Source organism: Tubulanus polymorphus, chromosome 4 (genome assembly GCF_964204645.1).
Source record: "Tubulanus polymorphus chromosome 4, tnTubPoly1.2, whole genome shotgun sequence".
NCBI classification, from domain to species: Eukaryota; Metazoa; Nemertea; class Palaeonemertea; order Tubulaniformes; family Tubulanidae; genus Tubulanus; species Tubulanus polymorphus.
The window spans coordinates 3,564,707-3,590,424 of NC_134028.1; the positions used below are offsets into that span (position 1 = coordinate 3,564,707).

At 41.8% G+C, this 25,718-nt stretch overlaps 3 protein-coding genes across 6 annotated transcripts in view; 2 read left to right on the plus strand and 1 right to left on the minus strand.

The window, feature by feature from the left end:
• The first annotated feature begins 52 nt into the window (after positions 1 to 52).
• LOC141903930 (NADPH-dependent 3-demethoxyubiquinone 3-hydroxylase, mitochondrial-like) lies at positions 53 to 2,498 on the plus strand. Of its 2 annotated transcripts, none has more exons than XM_074792317.1 (7): positions 53 to 113; positions 474 to 688; positions 994 to 1,108; positions 1,730 to 1,814; positions 1,948 to 2,002; positions 2,075 to 2,143; positions 2,215 to 2,498. In XM_074792317.1, exons 2-7 carry the CDS (start codon positions 512 to 514, stop codon positions 2,290 to 2,292), a joined length of 579 nt encoding a protein of 192 aa, XP_074648418.1. In that variant the 5' UTR covers positions 53 to 113; positions 474 to 511; the 3' UTR covers positions 2,293 to 2,498. The 2 variants fall into 2 exon arrangements, with proteins under 2 accessions (XP_074648418.1, XP_074648419.1); XM_074792318.1 differs by lacking the exon at positions 53 to 113 and adding an exon at positions 294 to 348.
• A 144-nt stretch (positions 2,499 to 2,642) lies between these two features.
• Positions 2,643 to 5,977, minus strand: LOC141903588 (sorcin-like). 2 transcript variants are annotated; one of them, XM_074791776.1, is made up of 8 exons: positions 5,903 to 5,977; positions 4,917 to 5,012; positions 4,605 to 4,697; positions 4,381 to 4,508; positions 4,118 to 4,192; positions 3,945 to 4,019; positions 3,319 to 3,487; positions 2,643 to 3,080 (listed from the first exon to the last, which is right to left on the minus strand). In XM_074791776.1, the coding sequence occupies exons 2-8, from the start codon at positions 4,980 to 4,982 to the stop codon at positions 3,045 to 3,047; spliced, it is 642 nt and encodes a 213-aa protein (XP_074647877.1). In that variant the 5' UTR covers positions 4,983 to 5,012; positions 5,903 to 5,977; the 3' UTR covers positions 2,643 to 3,044. The 2 variants fall into 2 exon arrangements, with proteins under 2 accessions (XP_074647877.1, XP_074647876.1); XM_074791775.1 differs by having other exon boundaries at positions 2,644 to 3,080; positions 4,605 to 5,012.
• A 2,636-nt stretch (positions 5,978 to 8,613) lies between these two features.
• The window catches only part of LOC141903355 (axin-1-like), a 35,336-nt gene continuing 18,231 nt past the window's right edge, over positions 8,614 to 25,718 (plus strand). Inside the window, exons 1-3 of one of the 2 annotated variants that reach the window (XM_074791461.1) lie at positions 8,614 to 8,662; positions 12,152 to 13,212; positions 16,954 to 17,094. In XM_074791461.1, the coding sequence (XP_074647562.1) occupies positions 12,263 to 13,212; positions 16,954 to 17,094 (1,091 nt within the window). In that variant the 5' untranslated portion in view covers positions 8,614 to 8,662; positions 12,152 to 12,262. Of the gene's footprint in view, positions 8,663 to 9,322; positions 9,417 to 12,151; positions 13,213 to 16,953; positions 17,095 to 25,718 lie in introns of those variants that run through there. The other variant, XM_074791460.1, reaches the window with a different exon arrangement.

Genomic DNA, 25,718 nt, shown 5'->3' on the forward strand with positions numbered 1-25,718 from the left:
AAAAATTCAGTGCGGAATCGCATGTAACATGTCAGCTTCCTCAAGTCTTGCATGTAACATGTCAGCCTCCATGAAACAATTCCTATAAGACAAATTTTGGTTATTTATTGCCGGTAAATAACGTCTATTCAATAGCTTTCAATTTCTATAAGTAAATTAGATTTTTTCAATGACGACACATGTGGTTTCCGATAATCATTTAGTCCAGTTCATGGAATATTCCGAGAAATTCCAAGTTTATTTGTGTTACTTCCTAAACCAAGTCAAATTCAAATGGCATTTTATTTATTATGCAAGCGCAAAATAGTTATAGCCTAATCCTTGCAATATTGGTCTCGGATCACTCTGGTGAATATATAAACGATATATTTTAGTTTTACAATGAGTTTAGATGGAATCCTTGAATGTACCGTATCGACATAGGCTAAACTTATCAACCACATCATGATTTTAATTTTTGTATCTTACTACAGGTGGCTGATATAAAAGTCGTGCACTGTCTTGCAGTAAAATGTTCTCTACGCACAGTTTTTATCGGTGTATGAGTAAAGCGGTCCGATCACCAGAAACCCGCGCAATGTTGGACAGAATGATCAGAGTCAATCATGCTGGCGAATTCGGTGCTAATCGCATATATGAAGGACAAATGTCTGTGTTAGGAAAAACAGAAGTTGGTCCACTTATCCAGGTGCGTTATTTTGAACACAGGTTTCGATTGGTCTCTGCCAATTCCAGAGTTCTTTTTTCAGTGCGTTTGTTTTGACCAGGATACACTCTACCTATTTTGGAATAGCATAATCTGTAAACCTGATTGAAGTGGCCGGTAGAGAGTTTGTGATCTGGAATTGCTATTTCTAAACCGAGATACACTCGAACGAAATATGCCTCAGAAATCCCTATGTAGCGTTCAGTTGTCTACTTCGTGATTTCGAGAAATTTGAGTGTGCACTGTCTCCTAGTCGTATGTCTATCAGTTGTTTCTTTTTAACATAGGAAATGTGGGAACAAGAAAAAGTTCATCTAAAAGAATTTGAACGTCTCATTCCAGAACTGAGGGTCAGACCAACTGCCATGTTACCGATATGGAATTTAGCTGGATATGCATTAGGTAATTAGAAAACTGTCTTTCTTTTCAATACTGTGGAATCTCTTCAATCAATTAGAATAATCACCCAATATGACACATAGATCAGTGACTTGGGAAACACTGATCGGATAGAACGGTTTTATCCGGGTTCGAACCCATAACCTCTCACTTGCGAGTCAAACACATTATCCACCAAGCCACAAAGACAGGACCATCCTCCCCCGGCAGGGATTCGAACCTGATGGCATCGAGATTGCCACGGCACGAAACCCTGCCATAATCGACCGTGTGCGCAGATACATGCGCAGTTCAGATGATGTGATCTTTAGCCAATCAGATATCCCGTTTTATTTTAGCCCGGGTTTTCCCATGTATAGTTCTTCCTTGAAATTTGCCTCAACGATTATACAACGAGCAATCTGATTGGTGCCGCCAGTTTTCGTTGGGAAAGCTGCGCATGTACCTGCGCACCCGGCCTACTGATGCAGGGGTTCGTGCCGTGGCTGAGTGTAACGATACCATCAGGTTCGAGTCCCTGCAGAGGGAGGATGAGACAGGACATAAAAGCTTTATCGGAGACTATTGATAATGTATATTTCCTGCAATATCTATGAAAATATTCCGTTTATTTCATTGCAACAGGTGCGGGAACGGCTTTACTCGGTAAAGAAGCAGCTATGGCTTGTACAGTGGCTGTAGAGGATGTGATAGGTGAACATTATGACCAGTAAGTTTTGCAAAAAAAGCTTAGATTCTACAAATGCATTTGCATTTTCTACATAGGAGTGAAAAATATATACAGTCAAATAGGCGATTAAGCAAGTTTGACCGTAGAAGATATTTTTTGTCACCATTTTCAGACAAATTCGACAATTGATGGCGGACGATCCTGAAGCGCATAAAGAATTACTCGAGGTAAATATAATCATCGTATGAATTCGATTCCGCTTATTCTGATTTTTCAATGAAGTATTTCTTGTTCTACAGACTATAAAAAAATTCCGGGATGAAGAACTAGGACATCTAGATATCGGCATGGAAAATGATGCAGAACAGGTAAGACTTGTCATTCTGTAATATGATTTTCTATTACTTTTATTGTTTATCGATGAATCTATTTATTTCAGGCTCCACTTTACCAAGCGATGTCGCAAGTGATTAAGTTTGGATGCAAAGGAGCGATATGGATATCTGAACGAGTGTGACGATTGACCACCAGGTGGCGATAGTGTTTTTCTGCTAGATCTTGAGGACAATCAAATAAGGATTTGGTCCGTCATTATTCTTCGTGAAAACTATAGATGTTTGAACGGTAAATCTGACGTTTAAGTCTTGAACAAGACTTTTATCTAAAGCCGTCTTGTGGTAGTGTTTGTTTTTTTTTCGAATAAAGTGAATTGTAACCCTTCAATTGATGCAGTTAGTTACATAGCTTTAGATGGTTTCAGTACGAGATCTTCATACAATTAAGGAGGATTGAGATATGGTCAACTTGAACTATAGAATTAAAGACCCTAGAATTTATCATCAAAATAAAATATTTATTTCTATACATATAAATACATAATAAATAGGAACGTTAATGCATAAGTCAGTGTAAGAAGAGAGAATGCCATTCTTTCAAAGACTCTCAAATATATAAGCCCTTAACATTGAGCATAATCCTATTGTAAATTGATTAACAATAAAATGATCTTGCATTAAATTTAGTTCTAAGTGATTATAAATTTCAAAGATTCGCACAAATATACGAAGAATGTGAAAGACTGAATAAGCATCTGTATCCCTCAATCCTGTGGTACCCAGTATATAACATTCGGTATACAATTTACAAAATATTGTGATATAGTATACATTAAAATCTTGTAGGAAAAATGTTCTTGTCAATGACTGGAAAGTTAAGTGAAAAGGACAGTTTAGGCTACTGCATAATCAAGGTTGTTTTACACATCTGTTGTCACACTATTGTATTATCCAAAACCATTTCCAGAAACTGCAAAAGAAATCATTTCGAATATACACGTATAGAAACACCTTTGCACTCAGAAATTCAGGGGGAAGCTAATTTAGTATACACAGTAGAACCCGCTGAATTTGGATCATTTGGGGCAAAATTCATCCGCTTTATGAGAAATCCAGTTTTAAAAGAACATATGATGTGTGGATTTACGGGTTAAGCAGGTTTCATTGTAGTCTTTTAGTTCTTTTCGCTGTATTCCAATTTGTTTTACCTGTTCATAATGAACGTTGATGTTTCCAGTTTGGTTGACATCTTTTTCTCTGAATTTATTCGTCAACGTCTTCAACATTACGCAACACTGTATGAAATCGTCGAAATTTATCGACCGCGCGAATCTTCGATCGAAAACTCGAATGCATAATTGACTGAATGCAGGTGACCTGAAATACAGTTCGAAATTGTGTAAGTCTGATCAGTCTAAATCGGAAAATTAGAAAATGAATAAATCAGAAAATGTCGGCCGAAAAAGTGGAGTCCATTATTTTCCCATTCATTATCTATAAATTCTGTCTAAATCGGATGTAAATCAAAAACTTGCCTGAATAATATCATAAAATCCCTAATTTACATTATCTAAGTCAAACATTTGGATTTTTATTGACACATTCCTTTGCACACAGAAAACACTCAACTTAGCATTGAATGAATATATAAGCTATCAATCCTCTAATGGACAGAGGTAAAAGTTGCTTTATGATTTTCTAATTAGTTGCCATGTTTCGGATTTTCCTTCTAAATAAATTTTTTCCAAAAACGTCCCTAAATCCAACTAGTTCATTGTCAGACAAAGAATGATGTTATAAAAATTTTAACTTGCTATTTGACCTGAAAACGTACAATCTATATCCAAATGTAGCGAATGCAGTAGATAGTTCATTAGCATCGATGTTACCAGAACGATCAGTGTCAAATCTACAAATGAACAACGAACAAAGATCATAAAGTACGAAGATAAGTAATCAATTATATTGTGTCGTTTTAAAGTTTTTAAAAACAGATGTAGCACGAACCTGTCAAAACATGCCTTCCATTCTTGAATATATTTCCATAAGGCACCAAATTCAGCTGCATTGATGGTTCCAGATCTGAGATAATAACATAATCACAAATGTTACAATGTTCAAATTTCCGGGTTCTTACAGATCAGGGGCTGCAGTTCTCAAGAGATTACTTGTGCTACTTGTTACCAGCAAGAACAACAATACACCAAAAATTCCCTGATTTTCTCAGAAATTTGTTAGAACAAGGGCAAACTTCAACAAAAGCAACGTACCTATCTTTATCAAACATGCCAATCATGAGTCGACATGTTTCATCATTAAACGGTGTCCAATTTCCGTTCATTAGAGCTCGCTTCAGTTCATGTGCCGTTATTTCACCATTTCTGTCGACATCTACAGACTACAAAACACAAACATACATGAAAACAGTAACTAACAAAATAGATAATGGGAGATAATTCGAAAAAAGTAATTCATTAACAACAAAAAGTAGTACCTGGAACCATTGCCAAAGTTCCGGGCTAACACCTGGGGGTAATTGTACAGGTGGTGGAGCTCCGTAAGGTTGCCCATACTGAGGTGGTGGTTGTGCACCCCCATAAGCAGGTGCACCCCCATTGTACGCGGGAGCTGGTGCACTTGTATATGGTGCGCCACCATACTGTCCTGGAACTGCTGCTCGTGGTGGTGGTGCACCATATGCTGGATTCTGTGGTGGTGCACCATACGCCGGATTGTGTGGGGGTGCACCGTATGCAGGATTGTGTGGGGGTGCACCGTATGCAGGATTGTGTGGGGGTGCACCGTATGCAGGATTGTGTGGGGGTTGGTATCCACCTCCATATGCCGGTTGAGGTCGACCCTGCCCATACATGTTGTTAGGACGTTGTTGTATATATTATTACTGAAAAGGAAAGAATGAAATAAGTTAATGCTGCTGAAACAATTTGCAACAACTTTCATAGCTTTTTCCTTAATAAGTGTTGTAGCTTTTTAACTCATCAAACAAGAGTGACAGTTTTGTAGTGACAAGTCTGTCAATCCTAGTCTGGCAGTCGGTCGTGTCTCCAGTCTTGTCTCGTCTGGGGAGTGGTGGGAGTAATATCCAGTGGTGGGAGTGTGGAGCAGTGTGGCTTAGTGGTAGAGTGCTCGCCCCCCAATCGGGAGGTTGTGTGTTCGAACCCCGGCTGTGCTGTAGTGTCCTTAGGCAAGGCATTAATTCACAATTGCTACTGGCTGACAACGCCTTGATCGCTCTGCAGCGTATCGGTGTTGCATCTCCCAAGGGAGAGTAAGAATATACTGGATTGGTAACAGAAGCTGGGTAATAATTGAGTGACAGCGCTTTGAGCATTTATTGGAAAGGCACTATATAAGCACTAATTATTATTATTATTAATAGCGCCAGGGCAGGCAGATGTCAGATGAAGAATGAAAACAAACTTAATTTTTCCAACTTTTTTTTACAAAAAAAGACACGTCATGGAGCAACATGGGTAAAAGTGCAGATCCGCACCTCTCGTGATTGACGCAATCTACTGAATCAGTGAATGACAGTATCCAGGCTAAATCGTTCTAGTGAAGATATATTAAAATTAACCAATGGCAATGTATGAATTGCTGATGACATTTTATTTTTGAATCTGAAACAATGATATTTAATGTAATTGATTGAACCGTTTACGCGGAGAGGTGCGGATCTGCACTTTTACCGCGACAAGTCATTAAGACAACATCACTCGGTACAGAAGGAAGAGAAATACAGATTGTATGATCTCACATCTTGACCGTTACCTCTCAGAGACGTAGCATCGGGTCGAATTAAAAAAATTATCAATGATCAGAATTTACTTCCGGGTTGGTTTATTCCATCGCCAAAAGATGGCGGAACCTCCTATTAGTAGATAATAAAACACGTAACTGGATATACAATAAAGCACGGAATTGGAATATCACAGATGACTTGCGATTGCCTTACGGGCCCGTTCGGTTTGCAAAACGGCGGGATCTGGGGATTCTAAAAATCTTTTTTAAAGCAGCATCCCCTCAAGAAGGGATGGATGTAAGGAGATTTATGGATCCAGGTCCGCCGCACTTTGAAGTTCGATCCCACATCACCCGTTCAGACTCATGCCAAACTCCGCGGGCCGGATTTCCATACTTTTTCGGCTCAGGACAGCGACGGTCCGGTGCATTCTCGGCGGCGGTTGAGGTTTTGACATTGGAAAGCCGCCTGGAATCGACAATATGTTTCGATATTGTCTTGAAGAACTGTAATCTGTCATCCCGAGGGATACCCTGCCTCGCCACGATCGAAGTGTGCACTACAGCGGTGCCCTCCTCGTGGAGGAGGAGAGCCGGATGGAGTTGGGTGACAGTCTTCCAGATTGAATGCCGGCGGAAACATCCGCGTGTCACATTACTCTCATTAGAAATCTCAGCTGCTCAAACAATTATCGCCTAGTCGGGATGATCAAAGGCTAGTGACTGTCCGCTAATTATTGGTTATCGCGTTCGTCGCTGAAAGTCTTCATTCACAAGTCAAATGGTCGATAATTCGGGAGCATCGAGCTGTCGAAAAGTTAATTGTACCTTCAATGAAGCGCGCAACAAACTGTCAGTGACAGTTGTAAGCTCGACGTCAGCCATTCCGAATCAACTATGTGACTTCAAGAGGCGACTGTGAACATCTATATGGAAATTGCAAATAATGCACCCTCCAGAAAACTAATTCTCTGTAGCCAGGGAGTGCATGTGACCTTGGAGTATCCAAATGATTACTTCACGATGTGACGTAATAGTTATCAGAATTTATGAATGAAAATCCTTATGGCTAATGACGTATTCATTTCAACCAAACACCGACCGGGTCATTCGGTGCGTTTGCGTGTGGGCGGTATTAAACCACTAGACCCGCTCCACCATTTATTCAGATATTCTTGACTGCAATTCTTGTAATATTACTCCACAAGATGCAATCAAGTAAAAAGAATAATGTCAATGTTCGCGTCCGAGAGAAGACCGCATAATGATCTTCGAAATTCAAATTCGAATCGTATTGATGACATCTAAATATCAATGCTGGGATAAATTGAATGCACGTATGACTAGTTGAACGATATCAAGTGAAATGTTTGACGAACAGGGCTATCTGAATAATTTCCCCAGCCTCGCGCAGATAATGGAGAACACCGATATTATGGAAATGGGTAATTTGTATGCAGAAAATCACTCTGCGCGGTTAATGTCCATTTTATGATGAGTGAGTAATAATTTCACGATCTCTAACACGGTTATAATGAACCCATAGAGTCCATGCTGCCCGGCGGAGGGAGCAGTACCGAGCGCGGCGGCATCGCTTTGATCTGAGGTGTATCGCGTTATGACAAAGCAATCAATCATGGCGGCGGCGTCTCTGATGTCGTCTGCTGGGTAGCACGTGATAAACACGCCGCTTATCCGATCAGAGAATAAATGATACACCCGGCACCATTCACCCAGTTGGATAGATTTTGATCTGACGGTGCAATGCGGGATAAATAAAAACATTACCGCGCCACCAGATCAAAGACGACGTTGCTTACACCCCGAAATTGAACAAATTAGATTCAGACTCAACTCACATTAACGTATGATTAATCGCCCAAAATTATTAATGAATATTTGAATATATAGCGTCTGGTTTTCGAGCGTGTTACGTGTATATTTCCCCTCAGAAATACTAAAGCCTTGCTTCACACACGATTGATGAAAATCAAGGGGATCCCGAATAGTATAGTATTCTCATTCCGAAATTCATGGAATAAGTTGACGCGGAAATCGCGCCCGGTGTACGGTGCTGAGTTGATGGAAGTCACAGCTCATTTAACAATTGGTAATTATTTTGTTGCTCGTCTCGGATTAATTAATGAACTTCTTCGTCGACGATGAATTATAAACGCATTAGCTCGCTCCGGGGACAATGCCGTCGCGGCGGCGCGCGAGAATTTCTTCAAAACCTATAGCTCCGCGACGGTTTTCAATGGTAGACAATCATAAGCCGTTTCGGGGAATTGACCATTGTTTGAGCACCGCAGAATTTACCGACTTGCCAAAAGTACTTTTAAGTGGCCGCCGTGAGCCTTCTATTGCACACATTCTATCGAATGAATGAATGAAATGGCTTACAGCGCCGTTTGAAAAGTTTATTTTCGCAGAGCCTGCATTACCCGCGCGAATACTACAACCCCAACAAACAGGAGATATGGTAATCTTAAAAAGTTCATCGTCAATTTCAACTTAGTAGATTTTACCAGCGAATATAGCATTTATACAGCCGATTCGTTGCAAAGGCGACAGAAATATCAACCCGTCGAAGTATTTTATTTTTATGGGCGATTGGCCTGTGATTTGTGATTGGAGCGGTGAGATCAAAGCGAATTGACGTCACGGAGTTAGAGAATTGTCGGTGCCTTTGATGTGTAAATGGCCAACTTTAACAACATCCTGCGCTAGTTAAGTGTACGGATCGATACGATTTATATGTTGAAGTGTATTTGGACAGTAAGCGCAGAGGTAAGAGGGATTTTATCACATCTACGGTAACCCCCTAATATTTCTACCCTTTTACTCCCTCCCTGTACAAAAAGTACGGTGCCTGTTTGTCCAGGGTTAGAGCTTAAAAATGGTCAGTATCGCGGCGCTTTTATTTTCTTTCTCCAGTAACGATAACTAGATACAACCTTTGACGGTTGAAATTTTGGTAAATACGATGTATGGATTTTTTTTCAAAACACCGCTTCGTTTTGAATGTAAGCAAAAATCAACCAAATTCCGATGGTGTTTGATATATAATATGTCGCACGAGATAAAACGGTCGAAAACATTATAAATAGGAATTGAAACTATATCATTCATCTCTATCGGTACGCGCTAAGGCAAAGAAATTTTTTGCTTTGATCCCTGACACTAGAATTTTTCCTATACATCATTTTATCGCTACTCGTTGTGTGTGTGTATGAGTGGGGTTTCCGAAGGGCACTCGGTCGATTAATATTAGCTTTTGTTTTTTTGCCGAATAACTCAAAATTCTGACCTTTTACATGTCTAAACAATCAGATGCTAGTTTTAATACGTAAATTGACTGGAATTATCAGTTTTGTGAGCGGTTGTTAATAGAATTATTAGTGCAACAATGTCCCATTTGGCGCCTGGCTAATTTACATAAAGAGTAATGGCGGCCGCGTGTTCGTCAGTTCGCTGTGAGGGTTCGCTGTCTTCAAAATTGGAGATATTTCGCTTTTAGGTCGACGGTATTTATATTTTAGTGGTACGTTTGTTTTCGTGAACTTGTGGATGAAGTGTCGGCAAAATTTCAGCTTTATAGGTGCCTTATTAATGGCGCTACAGTCGTTTGAAATGGCAAAATTTGACTTGACCTGAATAACTCGCTGACTGACTTGAGTCTATCCTCTTTCTACAGCTCTGTATGCGGTATAGGCCTGTTTATTTGTAGTTTAGGTTTAGAGTAGGGTCGTATATAGTAGGTTAAGAATATGTTTGAGTAGTTTATTAGAACCTTCTTATGCTAGCCCTGCATGTTATTTTTTAATGCGCCAGTGTGATGGTTGGCTTAAGGGTCAGACTCAAGAGGGTGAATTTTTAGTTTGTAAATCGACATGGCCAACGTACCAGTCCTGAAGGGTTGTTCGTAATATTATTTATAAGGATACCTTAGGTTCATTCTTGAACGGTAGTAAGTACACATCCTGTCTCCATCTCTTCCCTGCTTCACAGGGATTTGAACCTGATTGCATGAAGACTCTGCGACAGGCCTACTAGTACTACAGCTGTAGGCTTCTGCGCAAACCTACCTAAATGGACCCAGCAGCCTGTTGTAGTTGTTGGTCCGAATGTGGCAGAGTATCGACACCATCTCGGGTTTTTATCCCTGCTGACAGATGAAGGGTGGCACAGGTTTTCCTTAGCTAAGTAGCATTAAGGATATCATTTGGTCACTGTCTGTAAGAAGAAATACAAAGATGCTCTTATAAAGATGATCGGTTTTGCTCAAATTAGGATAGTTGGTCTACCACTCATTATACCAGTATTACAGATAGGCCTAGACCAAGTGGGCCTTGTTTATGATAAGTAAAGCAGGCTCATCCTAGCACCACAGCATAAGCCATAAAACTCAACTTATAACCAGTAGGCCTATTATCTTAATGTCTTACGATACTGCGATGTACTTTTGTGGTGGATTTTGTTATCATAGGTAACATTTAAGTTTTATGTTGCCTTGTCGTTATCAGAAATCGGGAACCTTTACAGAATCAATAATGCATTAAACGTTGACACAAACCTAAAATTAGAATTGAGGAGTTCTGTCGTGGGCCCAGAATCCGTATAAAGCTTAGATTGAATTATTGTCGGATCGTTAGAAAATGTCTGTTTTTAATTCATTCACATCAATTTTTCCTCGTTTCGCGAACGGCTGCTATTGAAATAGGGCTCCAGTTGTTTACAAATATGCAGTACATTGAATGTAAATTCTTCCCGGAACAATACAAGTCGAAATCCGCTTTAGGCATCGAATAATGTGTTTTTGTAATTATTAATGGTGGTTGTACTTTGAAGTTCAAATGGCTATCTACAATCTTATTTCATTTATGACTTCCTGTGTTACTGTTTAAATTGCTTTTATGTTGCCTGCACTTTATAAGTAATTGCGATGTGGCGTAATAAAAACACTTCGTCTTATAAGGTCAGTTCTAGTTTGGTATGCGCTATTGCTATTACGTTACTTTTATCAATTTGCCCTTAAAACTAGCCCGCGTGCTGTGCATATAAAAATGTCTAAAATCTTCGCATAAAAATGAGTTGAGCGATTACTCGTACCCAAGAGACAAAGTACTAGATAAAAACGTTGTAGGCTATCGTCTTGTCCCAAATGATCTCCCCTTAAGGTTTGTATTTACAGGCTTAGAAATATGTTATGCCTATCTGGCACTTGCTTTGATGTTTTGACATAAATCGGATCTGGGTGGCTTTGCCAATTATGCACTTTACCCTGGTTGGTATATATTTTCGTTTGCCTTTGATTTTCTGATAGATGCAAGAGCTCGGCATGCTTAACCTTTGACAAACGATCTTAGGGTCTCTTTAGAAGTTAACAGCCAGTCTAGCGAGCTACTTAATTCATTTTTCATCTTGAAGGATCATAAACGTTACTTGTTGTCATCATTTCGAGCGCTCGCGCTGCTGCGAGGATATCGCTGTCTCGCGCTGCGGCGCAATTTCTCGCCGCCGAACTTTGTTCTTGTTATGATTTCGATGTATTATGGAGCTACCGTACTTTTAACTTGTATTCGAGTTTGATCCGCGACTGGGAAATTGCTTTTGCTCTTTTGCTTAAAAGCGCTTTTTATCGGAGAAAGTACCACTCGCGTTTGACATCAGAGGGAAAAATGAAGTAAACTGTTTAAAAGCAACTTGTTTAACCGCGGAGCTCGCGAGCGCGCGTCGAGTTTGATGATATTTTCAGAAGTTTGGATTATACATCGTTTCAATATATTTACATGTATAGGCTATCGGTAAAGTAGGTTTCGTTGAAAGTCAGTTATAAGATAAACTTTGAAAATAAGTCCTGTCGTGGACCTTTCTTATAGGATAACGAGCGATTTTTCGAAAAAATATCGCAATAGCCTTCGAATGCCTAACTGGTGATTTGTCATTCTTAGGCGAGTTGCTCAAAAGTTGGTTACAGTTAACTGGTGGACAAATACCATGGTAACAATGCAATGTCAATTGTCACTATGGCTTTTATCTACTGGTTAACTCTAACCAACTTTTGAGAAACTGAGAGCCCCTCTTGTTTTTAAGTAGTTTTATTGTCAAGTTTCTGTTTGAAATGCTGATATCTTTAAACGGAGAATCAGTTTTCTATTGTCATCCAATGTCGTGTATGTTTGACATTTCGTATTTTATTCATGCTCTGAACATCTTGGCATCTTCACTACTTCACGTTCCTGAGAATCAATTTTGTTTTTCTATTGAATATTTCAGTGAACAGGAAGGGATGGTCGTACGATCCATCGTCGTCAATTCTCAGATAATCCGACGAACAAGAAGCAAGCGTTTAATTCGTGTTTCGCGCGCGCATAATTCGGCCTCGAGATGAGTCTTGAGGTTCAACCGTACCTGACCGACTCGGGCGGCGGCGGTAATTTCACCGAGGACGCGCCGCGCCCGCCGGTGCCGGGCGAGGAGAACGACAGCACGTGTAACTCGGGCAACTCGACTCGCAGTTACGGCTCGCTGAAAAGTCGCGGGTCCAGTCGCGGTTCGACGAAACAAAAGGAGATAATTCACTCGCCGGCGGCGACTCCGCGCCAGTCGAATCTGAAAGGATGTACGCACGGAGCTTACGGGGACGACGAGGCGCCGTTAGGCTTCGAACCGGAGGGTAGCGTTTCCAATTCGCCGCCGTTCACGGAAAGCAGCACGCCGAGCTATCTGAAATGGGCCGAGAATATGAATTTCCTGCTCGAGGATAGCGAAGGCGTGAAACTGTTCAAGGAGTTTCTCGCTCAGGACAGCTGCGCGACGCCGCTCGACTTCTGGTTTGCGTGTCAGGGATTTAAGAACAACGTGCCCGCGTCGGACGCTCAGAAGATCTATCAGCTAATCAAAATCATCTACAAAAACTACATCAAAGGCGACGGCGGGATTAATATACAACCGGAAACAAAACGCGTCATCGTCGAGAAAGTGACGAAAAAAGATCACCTCGATCAGACGATATTCGACGACGCGCAGGTCGAGGTCGAGACGACCATGCGTAATTCGTTGTATCCGTCGTTTTTGAAATCGGATAATTACGTGCAATACGTTCAGACGGGCGGCGAGAGTCCGAAGACTAGTACGACGAATAGTTCGAACAGCGGGTCGAATTCGGCGCGGCCGACGTCCGGAATATTGCCGACCGTTCACGAGGATTCCGAGTTACAACACGAGGATATCACGGCGTCGAAAGTGACGGCGCCGTTGACCAGTCGGACGTTACACGCTACGCGGTTCATGAGAGCCGAACTGAGTCCGCGTAAACCGGATGTACTGTTACCCGGGTGAGTATCGTTATCGTCAGGAACTCGGCTGAGAATCAGCGTCGTTTATATCCCTAAACCCTACCAAACTTAAACCCTAACAAAACTTACAGCTGACTGAGGGATTTCTTGGGTCCCTCGCCTGACAATTTTCTAGTTTTAACCCTTTCAGTGCTGATTAATCAATACCCTATCGTGCTGGAGATAATTAGAAAATTTTGAAAAATTTCACCCTAGTGTGTTGAATAATGGGTGTACCACTATAGTACGTCTACACCGTGGTGCGGTGTATCGTTAGTTACTAATATTTCACTGTTTGACAGGCACTGCTGTCTTTCAATAGATAAAAACTAATTACTATTTACACCAATACACCGCAGTGCGGTGTACTAGCAAAATCCATCACCGATTCATACACAGTGTAGATGCACTGAAAGGGTTATTAACTTCTTAACTTAAGAGATAATGAAGAAGGTAAGAATTGTAAGTCGCCAGTACCCTCCCTTATGAAAATGTTGATCTTAAAGATCAGGTGATACTCTTCGGTTTCTCGAGTGAAGTTCAGTTTTTCTCAGATATGAATTAACAATATACGAGGAGGTCTCTGAAACGGCAGTTATACGCGATTAATATTACCCTCCGATCTCCGATTACCCTCTGATTGTGAGAGGTTGTCACACGGGTTTCACATTCGCTCGGCGGAGATCGCAGCCATATTTCATGTTTATTCTTTGAAATGAACACGGACACCAGAGGATCGGGTTCTGTTTGTTTTGAATCCTATCTTACCCCTCATCTCAGCGAATAGGAGATGCAGTTTTATCGGGTTTTTTCGTCGTTGCCCACATGCCGCTGAAGAAACCTAGGCCCCATGAGAATGATTATCATTCGAACAGCAGCTGAATTGTCAGTAGAAGTGTGGCTTCCTTTTGTCACACGCAGGATGGTGAGTCAACTTTTATGGTCAGTGGAAGGAGAGGGTATTATATAGAGTTCGTCCGGTGCAGCTAGACATTCAGATCCTTAGTTCTCTCATATTTATTGGGTCCAATAAACATATGAAGCAAACTTAGCTCGAATATTAGGATATATTGTTTTATGACCGTTTAGTTTGAAAACCTTATCTCGTTGCTACGTATCATAAAACAAATTGAATGCATTATATATTTGCGCTGCAAACCGGTGTAAAGCATCGTTAGTATGAACGGTATATTTTAATTGAAATGTTTCTCTCTGTAATAAATTAATTATTCCTCAATTCGCGATTATAACCTTAAGGATTTAGATGCTACGTATTGTTCCCTTTGAAGTCCCCGCATAATTGCCATCATCGCCATCATAGATGATGCATTGTGTGTATTTGATCTCTAGTTCTAGCGGTGCAGCCCAGCGATTTGCGTCTCTATAAAGTTTATCAGGGGATAGATCTGGGTCGAGGCAGTCCAGGTTTTCTGGGTTTATTCCCAGAACTGCTGTAACGCAGCACTATGTAATATAGTAAGTTCAGTGTTCTCACACTGTTCGGTGGATGCAGGTGAACCTGCAGCAGCACTTTATAGTATCTAGTGTATATAGGAAGCAGCAGCAGCAGCAGCAGCCACTGGTTTTATTATTGCCTCTCCCCTATCTGAGACAAGGCCAACCGACCTACATGATAATATCAAGCTTGTTACGTAGGGATTCGGTTGGGTGAAGCGAAGGGGAGCAGTTTTAGTTTTAGTCATTCGGCGTTAGTTTATGGTTTAGAAGATGTTTATACGCGCCGCGGATGAAGAAGTCCGTGGCAGTCAGCGGTAACTGTATCCAGTATCCGTGGCAGTCAGCGGTAACGGTACTCGGTATCCGTGGCAGTCAGTGGTAACGGTACTCGGTATCCGTGGCAGTCAGCGGTAACGGTACTCGGTATCCGTGGCAGTCAGTGGTAGCGGTACTCAGTATCGGTGGCAGTCAGCGGTAACGGTAGTTGGTATCCGTGGCAGTCAGCGGTAACGGTACTCGGTATCCGTGGCAGTCAGCGGTAACGGTACTCGGTATCCGTGGCAGTCAGCGGTAACGGTACTCGGTATCCGTGGCAGTCAGTGGTAACGGTACTCGGTATCCGTGGCATTCAGCGGTAACGGTACTCGGTATCCGTGGCAGTCAGCGGTAACGGTACTCGGTATCCAGTTCGCGATACCATTAGAGATCAAAAAGTTTGCGGCGGTTCTGAAGACATGAAGTTGTAATATGAAATTGAGTCTCTCTGATTTTAGTTGATCACCGTCCGTCGTAATGCGGTAAAACTGTTGTTTAAAAGAAACAATCGATGCGAACGAATGTTCGTAGAATCTTTACCCGCACGAGATTAAAGGATGATTCGATGGGTACCTTGAAATCTAAATACGGATCACCAATTAAGGTGCTGGGGACGAATGACAAGTTAAACATTGACCGGTTGATGTAGAAATGCTGCCTCCACGTTTTGATAACCGACCTGGTTTAAGTTCTTATAGGTCAATCAGTGACAGGGTTCTTTCATAATCATGTGATGCCAGTTCATTTTCCCTGAAAATCGGGGAATTTCGACTCTTTTCGTGAAAATCAGGGAATTTGAATTTTTTTGGTGTCTGGTTTTTCTCGCTGGTGACAAGTGGCGCAAAGATTGAACCTCGTTAGAAGTAACAGCCTCTTATATCTCATGATTTAATGGGAGAATATTTGGTCCGGGGTCCGGGGAAATAGACTTTAAGATTTTGTGACCTCTACGAACCTTGGGTGTGGGTGATTTTGTTTTTAAAAACGAAATTCAAGATATTTACTGCCACTACATTCAACTAGTGGCATCGATCTCTAATATTAGTGGTATGAAAATGAATCGTCTCGGAGGCTAAGATTATCGTGATCTGCGTTTGCTTTCGCGTGTGTGCACACCGGCGCGGTTTTATGTTGTTCCTGCGAAATCCGTGTGCGCTTTTATCTATTGTGTTTGCGCATAAAAGGAGAAACATCCTTCGGGCGAAAAAGCTCGCCGCTAAAGAACGGGCTGAATTATGCGCGGGTACGGCCTTTCTTTACGCGGCACAAGAGATATATCGACTCAAATGGGTCAGACGACGCATAGCGCGCAAACTAGAATAATCGTCGTGTATTAAATGCTAGAAAAAAATTGCAGGGTCGCGGTAATAAAAAACACTGGCGGGGTCGCGGGTCGCGCTCGGTCGTTTTGTGCGCTGTTTGAATGCATTAATTTTCTCGCGGCTCGATAAATCATTATAAATCGATTTACCGTTTCAATTGTATATCATTAGAATGAGGTTTTCACTTCGACGATCGAATATAATTCCGAATTCGCCGACAAATCAATCGTTGACTTTTCAACGTAGAACTGTTTTGTATACGGGTTTTTAGATCGCGATATATTTGCAGACTGAACTGAGAAACTAGATACCTCAGCCCCGGGGGCCCGCGGTTCTTACAATGGAATCTTTGGTTGATTTTTCCCTGCATGGAGAATCAGGAATTCCTGACTTCTTTGACAAAGTTCACAGAATTTGAATTTTGTGTGTCTTGTTGTTCTTGCTGGTAATGATCGGCAGGAACCTATTCATAAGAAACCGTCCTCACCGAGGATAATCAATGAATTTTGGATTCCATCATCTGTAAGAACCTTGCAACCCATATTATTTATGTCCCTATTCCATTGCAGTTAACAGTTCATCGGCCCCTTAATCACGTACTAATAATCATAATGATATAATTGAATGATGATTCTGTATATTTCAGGACGTATGGCAGTGGGTCAGGGCGGGTACCCAATCCTTATCACGTGTCGTACGCTCCAGTTTCTGCTCAGGACAGCGAACTACAGAGTCTATCCAGTGATGCCCTCACCGATGAAACCATGTCACTGACGGATAGTAGTGTGTAAGTATGATAACTTTCAAAACAAGAAACGTTCCTCTGTTAAGAATACAGTCAACCTTACATACCGCCCACGACAGTACACGATTACATACGAGTCCTTGAATTCGAGTCGAAAAAGTCCACGAAAGTCATTAAATGAGAGAACCTGATCATGGACACCATGAACCCGGTTCTAAGACAATATATAATAGGGAGGCTGCATTCTCAGCGGACAAACATGACATTAGTTTGGTATGATGGTTTGTCAGGGGTAGAATATTCACCGGACTGTTTTTCTCAGTTGTTATCTGTGTCTGTATTTCTGGTATTAAGATGAATAAATGCGGCTACATGTATTTGATCGTATTGTACGTGAGGCGTGTGCGATCTGTCGGAGGAAGTGTCGTGTGATCCGTCGGAGGACGTGGCGTCTCTTTCTTCAATCCGAGAAGCTGGAGTAATATGCCGTGATTCTGTAAGATGGCAGATATGTGTCTCCGGTGCTGATGTCGTCAACTCGGTAGAGATGTCGCTAGTGATTTGAGATCGACCAGCATCAGCAGCCTACATTCAATGACAGCTGAGGACAATAAAGGAACATCTTAGTATTGATGATTAGTCAGACAGAGGGTCTGGGATTCTCCTTTTATTTTCTGATAAACTAAGCCTGCTCGATGTATTTTTAGAGGCATCTCAATCGCGCTGAAATTTTTGGTCCAGATTTTTCCAGACACTTAGGTGGATTGCGTGCTCCATTTTTCCCCCCTACTAGACGAGAATGACAGATTCCGACCTTACCTAGAGAAATATCGCATTGCTCCATTAGCCACACATTGTAAAGGCGTAGTTGATCACTGTTTAAATGTATTGTTATAGACTTATTGAAATCAATTTTTTCCCCGCAGCTAATAATTCGGTAACAGTACGGTTCACTCATCGCGGGCCTAATTTCATGTTTAATTACAGCCTCAATTCTCGACTTAGTGTCGAATTTCATTTCTCTCATACATAAAAGGACGTGGTTATTATGCACGCGATTTATCACAGACCGGGCTTAATCAGTTCGCTGTTTGAAGTTTGTGTCATCATCTTTTGATGGTTATTAAACGACTGCAGGGCTCGAAGCGTAGTTTCCTCTCGTGCGACGGAGTAGATAGCGGCTAGTAGCGCCACCTGTTGATCGTCGTCGGGGCGTCGTACTTTTGACGTTTATTTTCGAGGGGTCTCTCGACAACTTTCAAACGATCGTAGTTGTTTTAAGATGTTTTCTCTCGTTTTGAACGCGCGCGTCTTTGAAGTTCTCACGGAGATCTGACGACGTTCCGAGGAAGCCGGCGATTGAACGCAGCGCGTAAACGTTCGTCGTCGTCGTCGTCTGAGCGTTTGTGTCATCTCGAAAAACGGTTTTTAAGCATCTTTTTGAAGTGGATGCCGTGTTAGAATGTTAAAGCCAGATTAAAATCAATTAGCATGGTAAGATAGCTTTAATTATACACATTACGGCTTTGATGTTTCGTAAGCCGACTGATGACGGAAACTGCGTGGTCGCGATTTCAAAAGCACTTTAACGTCGTCGGTTGTTTCGAACGAGCCGCGTCTGAATACGTTGAAACCCGGCGACGTGGAAGGGTTTTTTGTTCTTTCATCGAACGCTACGTACAAATCCGTTTGAAGATAACAATCGTACGACGGCTAATGGCTGTCTGAGTACATACACTCATCAATCTAATAACCAATGCTGATAGATTCAATCGTTTTACCCCTTCCTTAAAATGCAGTGGTTCTTCTCTCGTAAAAGTTCCTTAAAAATGACATTTCTTCCCTGTGATAGATCCACTCCCGGCTACCTTTACTATTCGAGGATAGTTTCATTCTCTTTTTTTTAAGAACTACTACTAGAATTTTTTCGAATTCTTTAAAAATCTTTCATGAATTACTACTAGAAATCTCAAATTCTGAATGATTCCTGGTTCATTTTCGGTTTGATCACTTATTTTTGATGTCTGATTGCGTCATTGGTGCTGAAAACAGCTACAAACGGAGTCAATGAGGAAGTCACATCAATGAGATAGTCAGTTTACATTGTGATGATTTTTAAACCACGTCTTTGAATTAATTCTCTAGATATTTTTATTGTCTTGGATGTTTTTTACGTTTTGAATTCTGAAACTTTGTAATTGAGTTTAAGTCAGGTAAAATTAATAGTCGAAATATGACAGGCAGGCAAGCAGGCATGTATATGAACCATAGGCAATTAGTTTACCGTGTGCACATTATGGCCGCCTATATTTTAGTACAGGTCATCAAGTATAATATTTCACCCTATTAAATGCGGCGTAGTGTCAGGCAAACAAAGCTGTGCGGATGTGTGCCCCGTGAGAGCATGAATCTATAGTAAGGGTTATTGTGTACGGTTGTTTTGGTGCGTTGAATGGAGCCGCGTTATTGAATAGCGGCGCGCGGAGATCAAAGTTTCTTCCGCGCCCTTTCACCGGGCCTGTGTATTATACGCGGTGCGGCGCGGATCGGGGCATTTCAAGCCATTTTCTACGTGTAGCGTATGTAACGCATATAATTGCGGGTAACACGAGTTGAGGGTTTTAATGAGATCGCTTTGACATATAAAATGCAAATCTCTTTCAATACTTTTTCCAGCAAAATATATGTACGACCGAGGGCAGCGTTTGTGATGATTCGGAAAAGAGCTAACTGATAGTAAGAATTTTTGGATAGCTCGATTACCCGACGGTTTGATCATGAAGGAAAATGCCAGGAACTTGTCTTTGTAATCAGATGCTGGGTTGACTTTCAAAAGTGCGGAAAAGTGTTGACTTTTAAACTGCTGTCTGACTGCTACGAACTTTTAAACCTTCGGGTTGGATAAGACGGGAGGCCACTTACTAGGAAATCTGGGTGAAGTCAGGGAATTTTTTTCTCTTAAAAAATTCAGGGGATAGTCCCTGAATTTTGTAAAAAGCTTAAAAAATTGGGGAAATTTGTTGAGATTGCTAGATCTATGTCTAGCGTATTGTGACTGTTTTAATTGATGGGATTCTTACTGGATCAAGTCGGGGAGAACAACTAGCATATCAGGGAAAAAGCAAGTCAAAATGAGAATAGCCGCCCTGTTAGAGAGAAAATAGTTTTTGAAGGGCATCAAGATGTCTATATTCTGCGAGAATATTGAATGAATGTTTGATCTTCAGAAACTGTAAAAGCGTTCGGGAAAGTGAAGGTTTTTTATCGACGGAGGAAGATTTGGAGGAAGACTCGTCACGTTGTGAGTGAGAGAGAGAGATCAGTGTCAATTCATTAGACTATAACGAGCTAGATTAGTGATACGCTTTACTAAAGAACGAGCGCTTGTGTACACGGAACCCCCATCAATATCGTTCAAAGAAGCGCTAAGAACATCAAAGCGAAAATTGTAATTCATATCCTTTCGATAATTTCTCGTAGTGAACACGCCACGCTTTGTGAAACAAGGCAGCGGCGGCGGCAGTAACGGTGCTCGTTTGATAATGATAATACAGCAATTCGGCGATCATGTCAATTTCACTGTTTCCGTGAAGTCGCGTACACAACAACAACAGAGAGAAACACGGGGACCGTCGTCGTCGGCGCTGTGAACAGTTTCTTCAATGAGCGTCGGTTGTGCGATGTCGGCTCCGACGCAGGCACAGACGCTACAAAGAGAATATGAAAGCAACTCGTGTGCTTTGTTGTCACAAGTCTTTGATTAGGATAAACTGCTTTCATCTTCCTTTATCTTTGCCAATTGAATCCCTGACGCATTTCGATGAGAGCGCGCCGCGAAATTAGCCATCTTCTCTTTTCTCTCTCTCTCTCTTTCTTGCAGTTATGCCGAAGTTGAAAGTTGTAAATATACGCGCCGTTCGCCATCCTGGCATTCAAAGTCTTTGCCGCGTCTTCGCCCGTGTCTTTGATATGTGGAACTGGCTCTATATTTGCCGTGTGGCGGTACAAGACCCTATTAACGTATTAAGTCTTTGAGTTGAAAGAACCGGGTACTAACGACGGGTATTTCGCCGAAGGGCGGATTATTGTTCTTTCTACTCGCGACGATCGTGTCCAATAACTTTTTGTCGACGTCGGGGGGGTAGATCCCGCCGGAGACTTCTCCCGAGACTTCCACGAATAGATGGAATGCGTTCTATAGAAAATGTCCGATATATCCGACAGGTGAAACGGTGGTATATCCGACGGGTGAAACGGTGGTTTCGCTATTTCGAAGGAACTATGTTGTCGGGATCGAGCGGCCTATTTCTGTTATGATAAAGTATGTTGGTCAGTTGGTCATATACAGCTGTGTATATGAATGATCAATGGGAATTCCTCTCGTTCAATCTCCCATCCTATCTACGTGTACCGAGGCGAGCTGGATGGTATTATCAATCGTTATCTGTAAGAATGCGCGGAGTCCAAGGTTGTTTGCTTTCGGGTTCTGTTGCCGACCGTGAAGAGATTCCGATAAATAGAATATAGACATAACCCGCGCTGGTAGAGTTCAACAGTACCTATTCCACGATTGAGAGCCAGTTAGTATTACTCTTTCCTCGCGAGTCAAATGTACGAAAAACCGTCTGAGAGAAGGATTTAGAAATGGTCAAGTAGAAGAACCGCTGTTCGAGAGCGGTTCAGACATCGAACCCCGGGTTTGGTTCTGAATTCACGTCTAGCCGTAGCTAAAAGGTTGCGGGAGAAAAACAAAGCGTATAGAATTTCTTGTTTATAAATCCGAGTCAAAACAGTCGAGAACAACCGGCGTCTTAATGAAAAAAACGATAAGAAGTTTTAGGATTATGTGAAGGGTTTAGTACTGTGTATATAGCGGGGACATGAAACGATGCAATGACAGTAGGGGTCCTGGTAGATAAACGGTATAGGGTTCTATAACCCGATGACAGTAGGGGTGCTACTAGATTAACGGTATAGGGTTCTATAACCGAGCTGATATGTCAATGTACAGTTGATAGCGGTACCCTTTGATTGTTGCTCGGGGTTTGATCTGTACCAGCTGTACAGCGAGAGATGCACGCTGCTGCTGCTGCTGCTGCTGCTATTGCTGCAGCAATTTGCGTGGTGTTGTTGATGATGTTGCACGGATCCACTGCTGCTATGTTCACGTGTTTAAAACGGCGGCCAGGTTGATGATGAAGGTAGAGATAGCGCGGCAGTCGGATAGATCAAATCAGTATTGAAATCTTAATACGTCCCAAAAATAGCTCAATTTCAGAGAATTCAAGAATTAAAGCGCACACATGAATAAGATTCAGAGAAACAAGCATTTTCTTTAGATTTTAGCTCATGCGCTCTGATGTCGTCCCTTTTAGAACTATTTCTCATATAGGTAAGCGCCTCAGGTCGTAGTATAATGAATAATAGCTTCGAATTGAACGCTACTTAAAAGTTGTATGTCTACGGAAACTAGTTTACAACTTATAGTACCACAATTGAACACACGATGGAGCCACTGTACAGCGTACGATGGCTCCTGGCTATACGGTTGTTTAATGTTTACTCAAATAATTTATGACGTTGATTTAACTTAAAAATCAGTTTCACGTTCGCTAATCCTGTTTTTCGTTGAGTTGATGAATATTTAAAATTTGTGGCTTGGAAAATCTTTTGAGAAATTCGAGCATGTTTAATAGCGAGCAATGAACATGACTTCTGACCAGATTATTGAATTAGTTTAGTCGGATTTTTTTATGACATTCGACTTCAATAGATTTGGTAGTGATTTATAGTAATCAGTTAAGCATGAATGATTGGTTTGAAAGCTGGAGTCACAGTAAATATTTCCAATTCGGCTTTTTCTATCATCAGCAAGCTGACGTGACGTCATCAAAATGAGTTCATTATCTATCAACTTTGCATTAGGTTTTTAGGATTGTGAATCCGTACATTATCACCGGACCCTTCAAATATTACTTCATGTGTATTCTACTCAGTGATTACTTTAGTTTTCATGATTCATACTAGAAAAGTTCATTCGATTTCGACTAAAATGTTGAAGAATTTGAAGTGTGCAAGACTTTTGAGTAACTATTAGCCATGCCTGGTGGATCCTCACTTGCCATTGAGTGGAGTCCTTGATTGCCACAGTAGCAGGTTTCCCCACCCAACCCCTTTCGATTTATGTCTTATTAAAATCAGGAAAAAGTCAAAGAAATTTGTTGAGATTGCCACATTGAGTGTAAAATCAAGCAGTTTCTGTCTATGCCTTAAGTATCTTAAGTATTTTAAGTTTTTACAAAGCAGATAAAGTCAGGGAAAACAATGTACATGTCGGGGAATAGAGGGGGGAGCATGTCAAATTAAAGTGGTCACCCTGATCATTAACACGTGGAACTGTGATATCACAGGTGCGTCTGCTGGATGGGTCATCTGCACAGTCGGTCCGGTCCGTCTGCTCGGTCTGTCTGCTTGGTCTGTCTGCTCAGTCAGCCCGGTCCATCTGTTTGGTCAGTCGGGTTCGTCTGCTCAGTCGGTCCGTCCAGTCTGTCTTCTCAGTCAGTCCGTCCAGTCCGTCTGCTCGGGCCGTGTGCTCAGTCTATCTGTCTGCTAAGTCAGTCCGGTTCGTCTGCTCCGTCCGTCTGCTCGATCGGTCCGGTCCGTCTGCTCTGTCGAAGTCGATCGATAGTTAATGCGACCGACGTCGTTTACAAAATCATTGATAATTCGTCGCACGCTTTGATGTGCCGCGTATCACCTCGACGTCGTCCCTCGTTCCTCTCGCAGCTCGTTGTCAATCGTTTGAAGTTTTAGATCCTCTTTGTCGTATTATTCGTCCCAAGGGCGAAAGCATTAATACGTGCGTGTGTGTGTGTGTGTGTGTGTGTACACGTTACGTACACAGTACAGGTACACGTGTGTTCTCTCTCTCTCTGTGAGTCTGCGGGGCCACATCGATGGCGACGACGACGTTTAACGCTGTATTTGCTTCGTCGTTTTCCTCGTCATGAATTTCGAATGTAAAGTTCGCTATTGTCGGCGTAATAATTCCTAAAGCGACGACGATGTCTTTCTTGTGTAGCCGCGCACATCAAAAATTCTGTTGGATGACGGCGCGCAATCGAGAATTGGCCTCATCAAAGCTGGAAAGTTGCCGGTAAAGAGACTAATTTCCTGCAGCGGTAATTTGTTTTAATGAACCGCCCAAAAGTTTGGATTCGGATTAAATTACTGCCTTCGGTTTTTAGCGAACCCGGTTACTTTGATATATTAAACTCAGTAAACATGTCTTTGTTACTTTGTATTTACATTTTTTGTTTTCGCCTTGATGTTCCGTAAATGATGGAAGATCTCAAATTCTCTCATCGCCAGTGGTTATGTGTACTGCTTGCAGCATCCCTTGATTTATTGGATAAACTATTATAGTCTTGTCATTGTAATGATTTTAACGTGCTTTTAACAGAAAGTATTAGGTTTCTGAGTTTTATGCGTTTTTGGAAGTGAATATATGGAGAAATCCTTTTACGGTTGTATCATTGTGCAGCAGAAACAATTGTCTTATCAAACGGTCTTTGTTTCTTCGTCAAAAGGACAAATACTACTTCATAGAAACTGTTTTTACAGTAAGTCTTGTTGTGACGTCCAGTCAGTTAATTCTTCCATTGAGGGATAAAGAGGAAATGGTGATGAAAAATGATGAAAAGGTCGTTGTTAAGAGATGCTGATTATGATGAAACGATGATTTCTAGAATCCGATGAAATTATAGCCGGCGTTAAGCGATGATAAGGATGTACATTATCTACGTGTATCATTGGTGACACTAGCACCAACTCAGCCTGTGATTGGTTTATTAATTGTGATGGTGTGTAAGATATATTTGAGCCGAGTTGTCGGTTTGCCAACCTCGTCGTCGAGTATTCTGAGATGGTTTAGGCGTATACGACGAGCCCTCGCGATTGTTACGACCCCCTAATGGCCGTCTTCGTCTCTGGCTGGGGCAACATTGATGGCGAATGCAATTACTCCCTGCAGCCTTTAATCTATTAAAAGTGTACAGGCTTTGACGGTCTTTGAAGTCTACAGCGCCGCGAGATCAGTAACGACACTACAGAGAGACTGGCGAAACGACGACGACGACGCCGCGCGATTGGCTGCGACGATCAAAGCGTTTCTAGTGTTGAAAATATTGCTCAAGTGCCGGCGAAAATAATTTTGCATAGTTCATACGTTATCATCGTCGGACCGAAGAAGAACAATCGTTCGTAGAGAAAGGAAGAAGAGAGAGAGAGAGTCGTCGTCGTCGTTTGAGAATTGGTAATAAGACTGCGGAGTGTTAGCGTGTGACGTATGAAGCGTAAGTTTACTTTGAAGTTGCGCGCCGAGAATTGAATACGTTCGGGGACCGATAATTAGTCGACGCCGACGATATTATTAACATCATACGCGACTTATATGATCGGATTATCATCAGGATCATACGTGGCCCGTATAGCCGGTATCCGAACCGCCGCCACCGGTGACTACACGCCACAGCGATACCACATGTGTACATGTAGCAGGTAAGGGCTACCATTAACATATCTCGTACTGTGTCGTCCGTTTTTTGTCGTGTTACCCGAATTTCACCGGCGTGAATCTTTCACCAACCCGTACCCGCGTCGATAAC

Excerpts from the sequence above, each read along its gene's own strand:
- LOC141903930 (XM_074792317.1), top strand. The coding sequence starts at position 512 with ATGTTCTCTACGCACAGTTTTTATCGGTGTATGAGTAAAGCGGTCCGA. Across the intron at positions 689-993 it reads AAGTTGGTCCACTTATCCAG|GAAATGTGGGAACAAGAAAA; the intron begins GTGCGTTATTTT and ends TTTTTAACATAG. Across the intron at positions 1,109-1,729 it reads TTTAGCTGGATATGCATTAG|GTGCGGGAACGGCTTTACTC; the intron begins GTAATTAGAAAA and ends TCATTGCAACAG.
- LOC141903588 (XM_074791775.1), bottom strand. The coding sequence starts at position 4,982 with ATGTATGGGCAGGGTCGACCTCAACCGGCATATGGAGGTGGATACCAA. Across the intron at positions 4,509-4,604 it reads AACTTTGGCAATGGTTCCAG|TCTGTAGATGTCGACAGAAA; the intron begins GTACTACTTTTT and ends TGTGTTTTGTAG. Across the intron at positions 4,020-4,117 it reads TGGAAGGCATGTTTTGACAG|ATTTGACACTGATCGTTCTG; the intron begins GTTCGTGCTACA and ends GTTCATTTGTAG.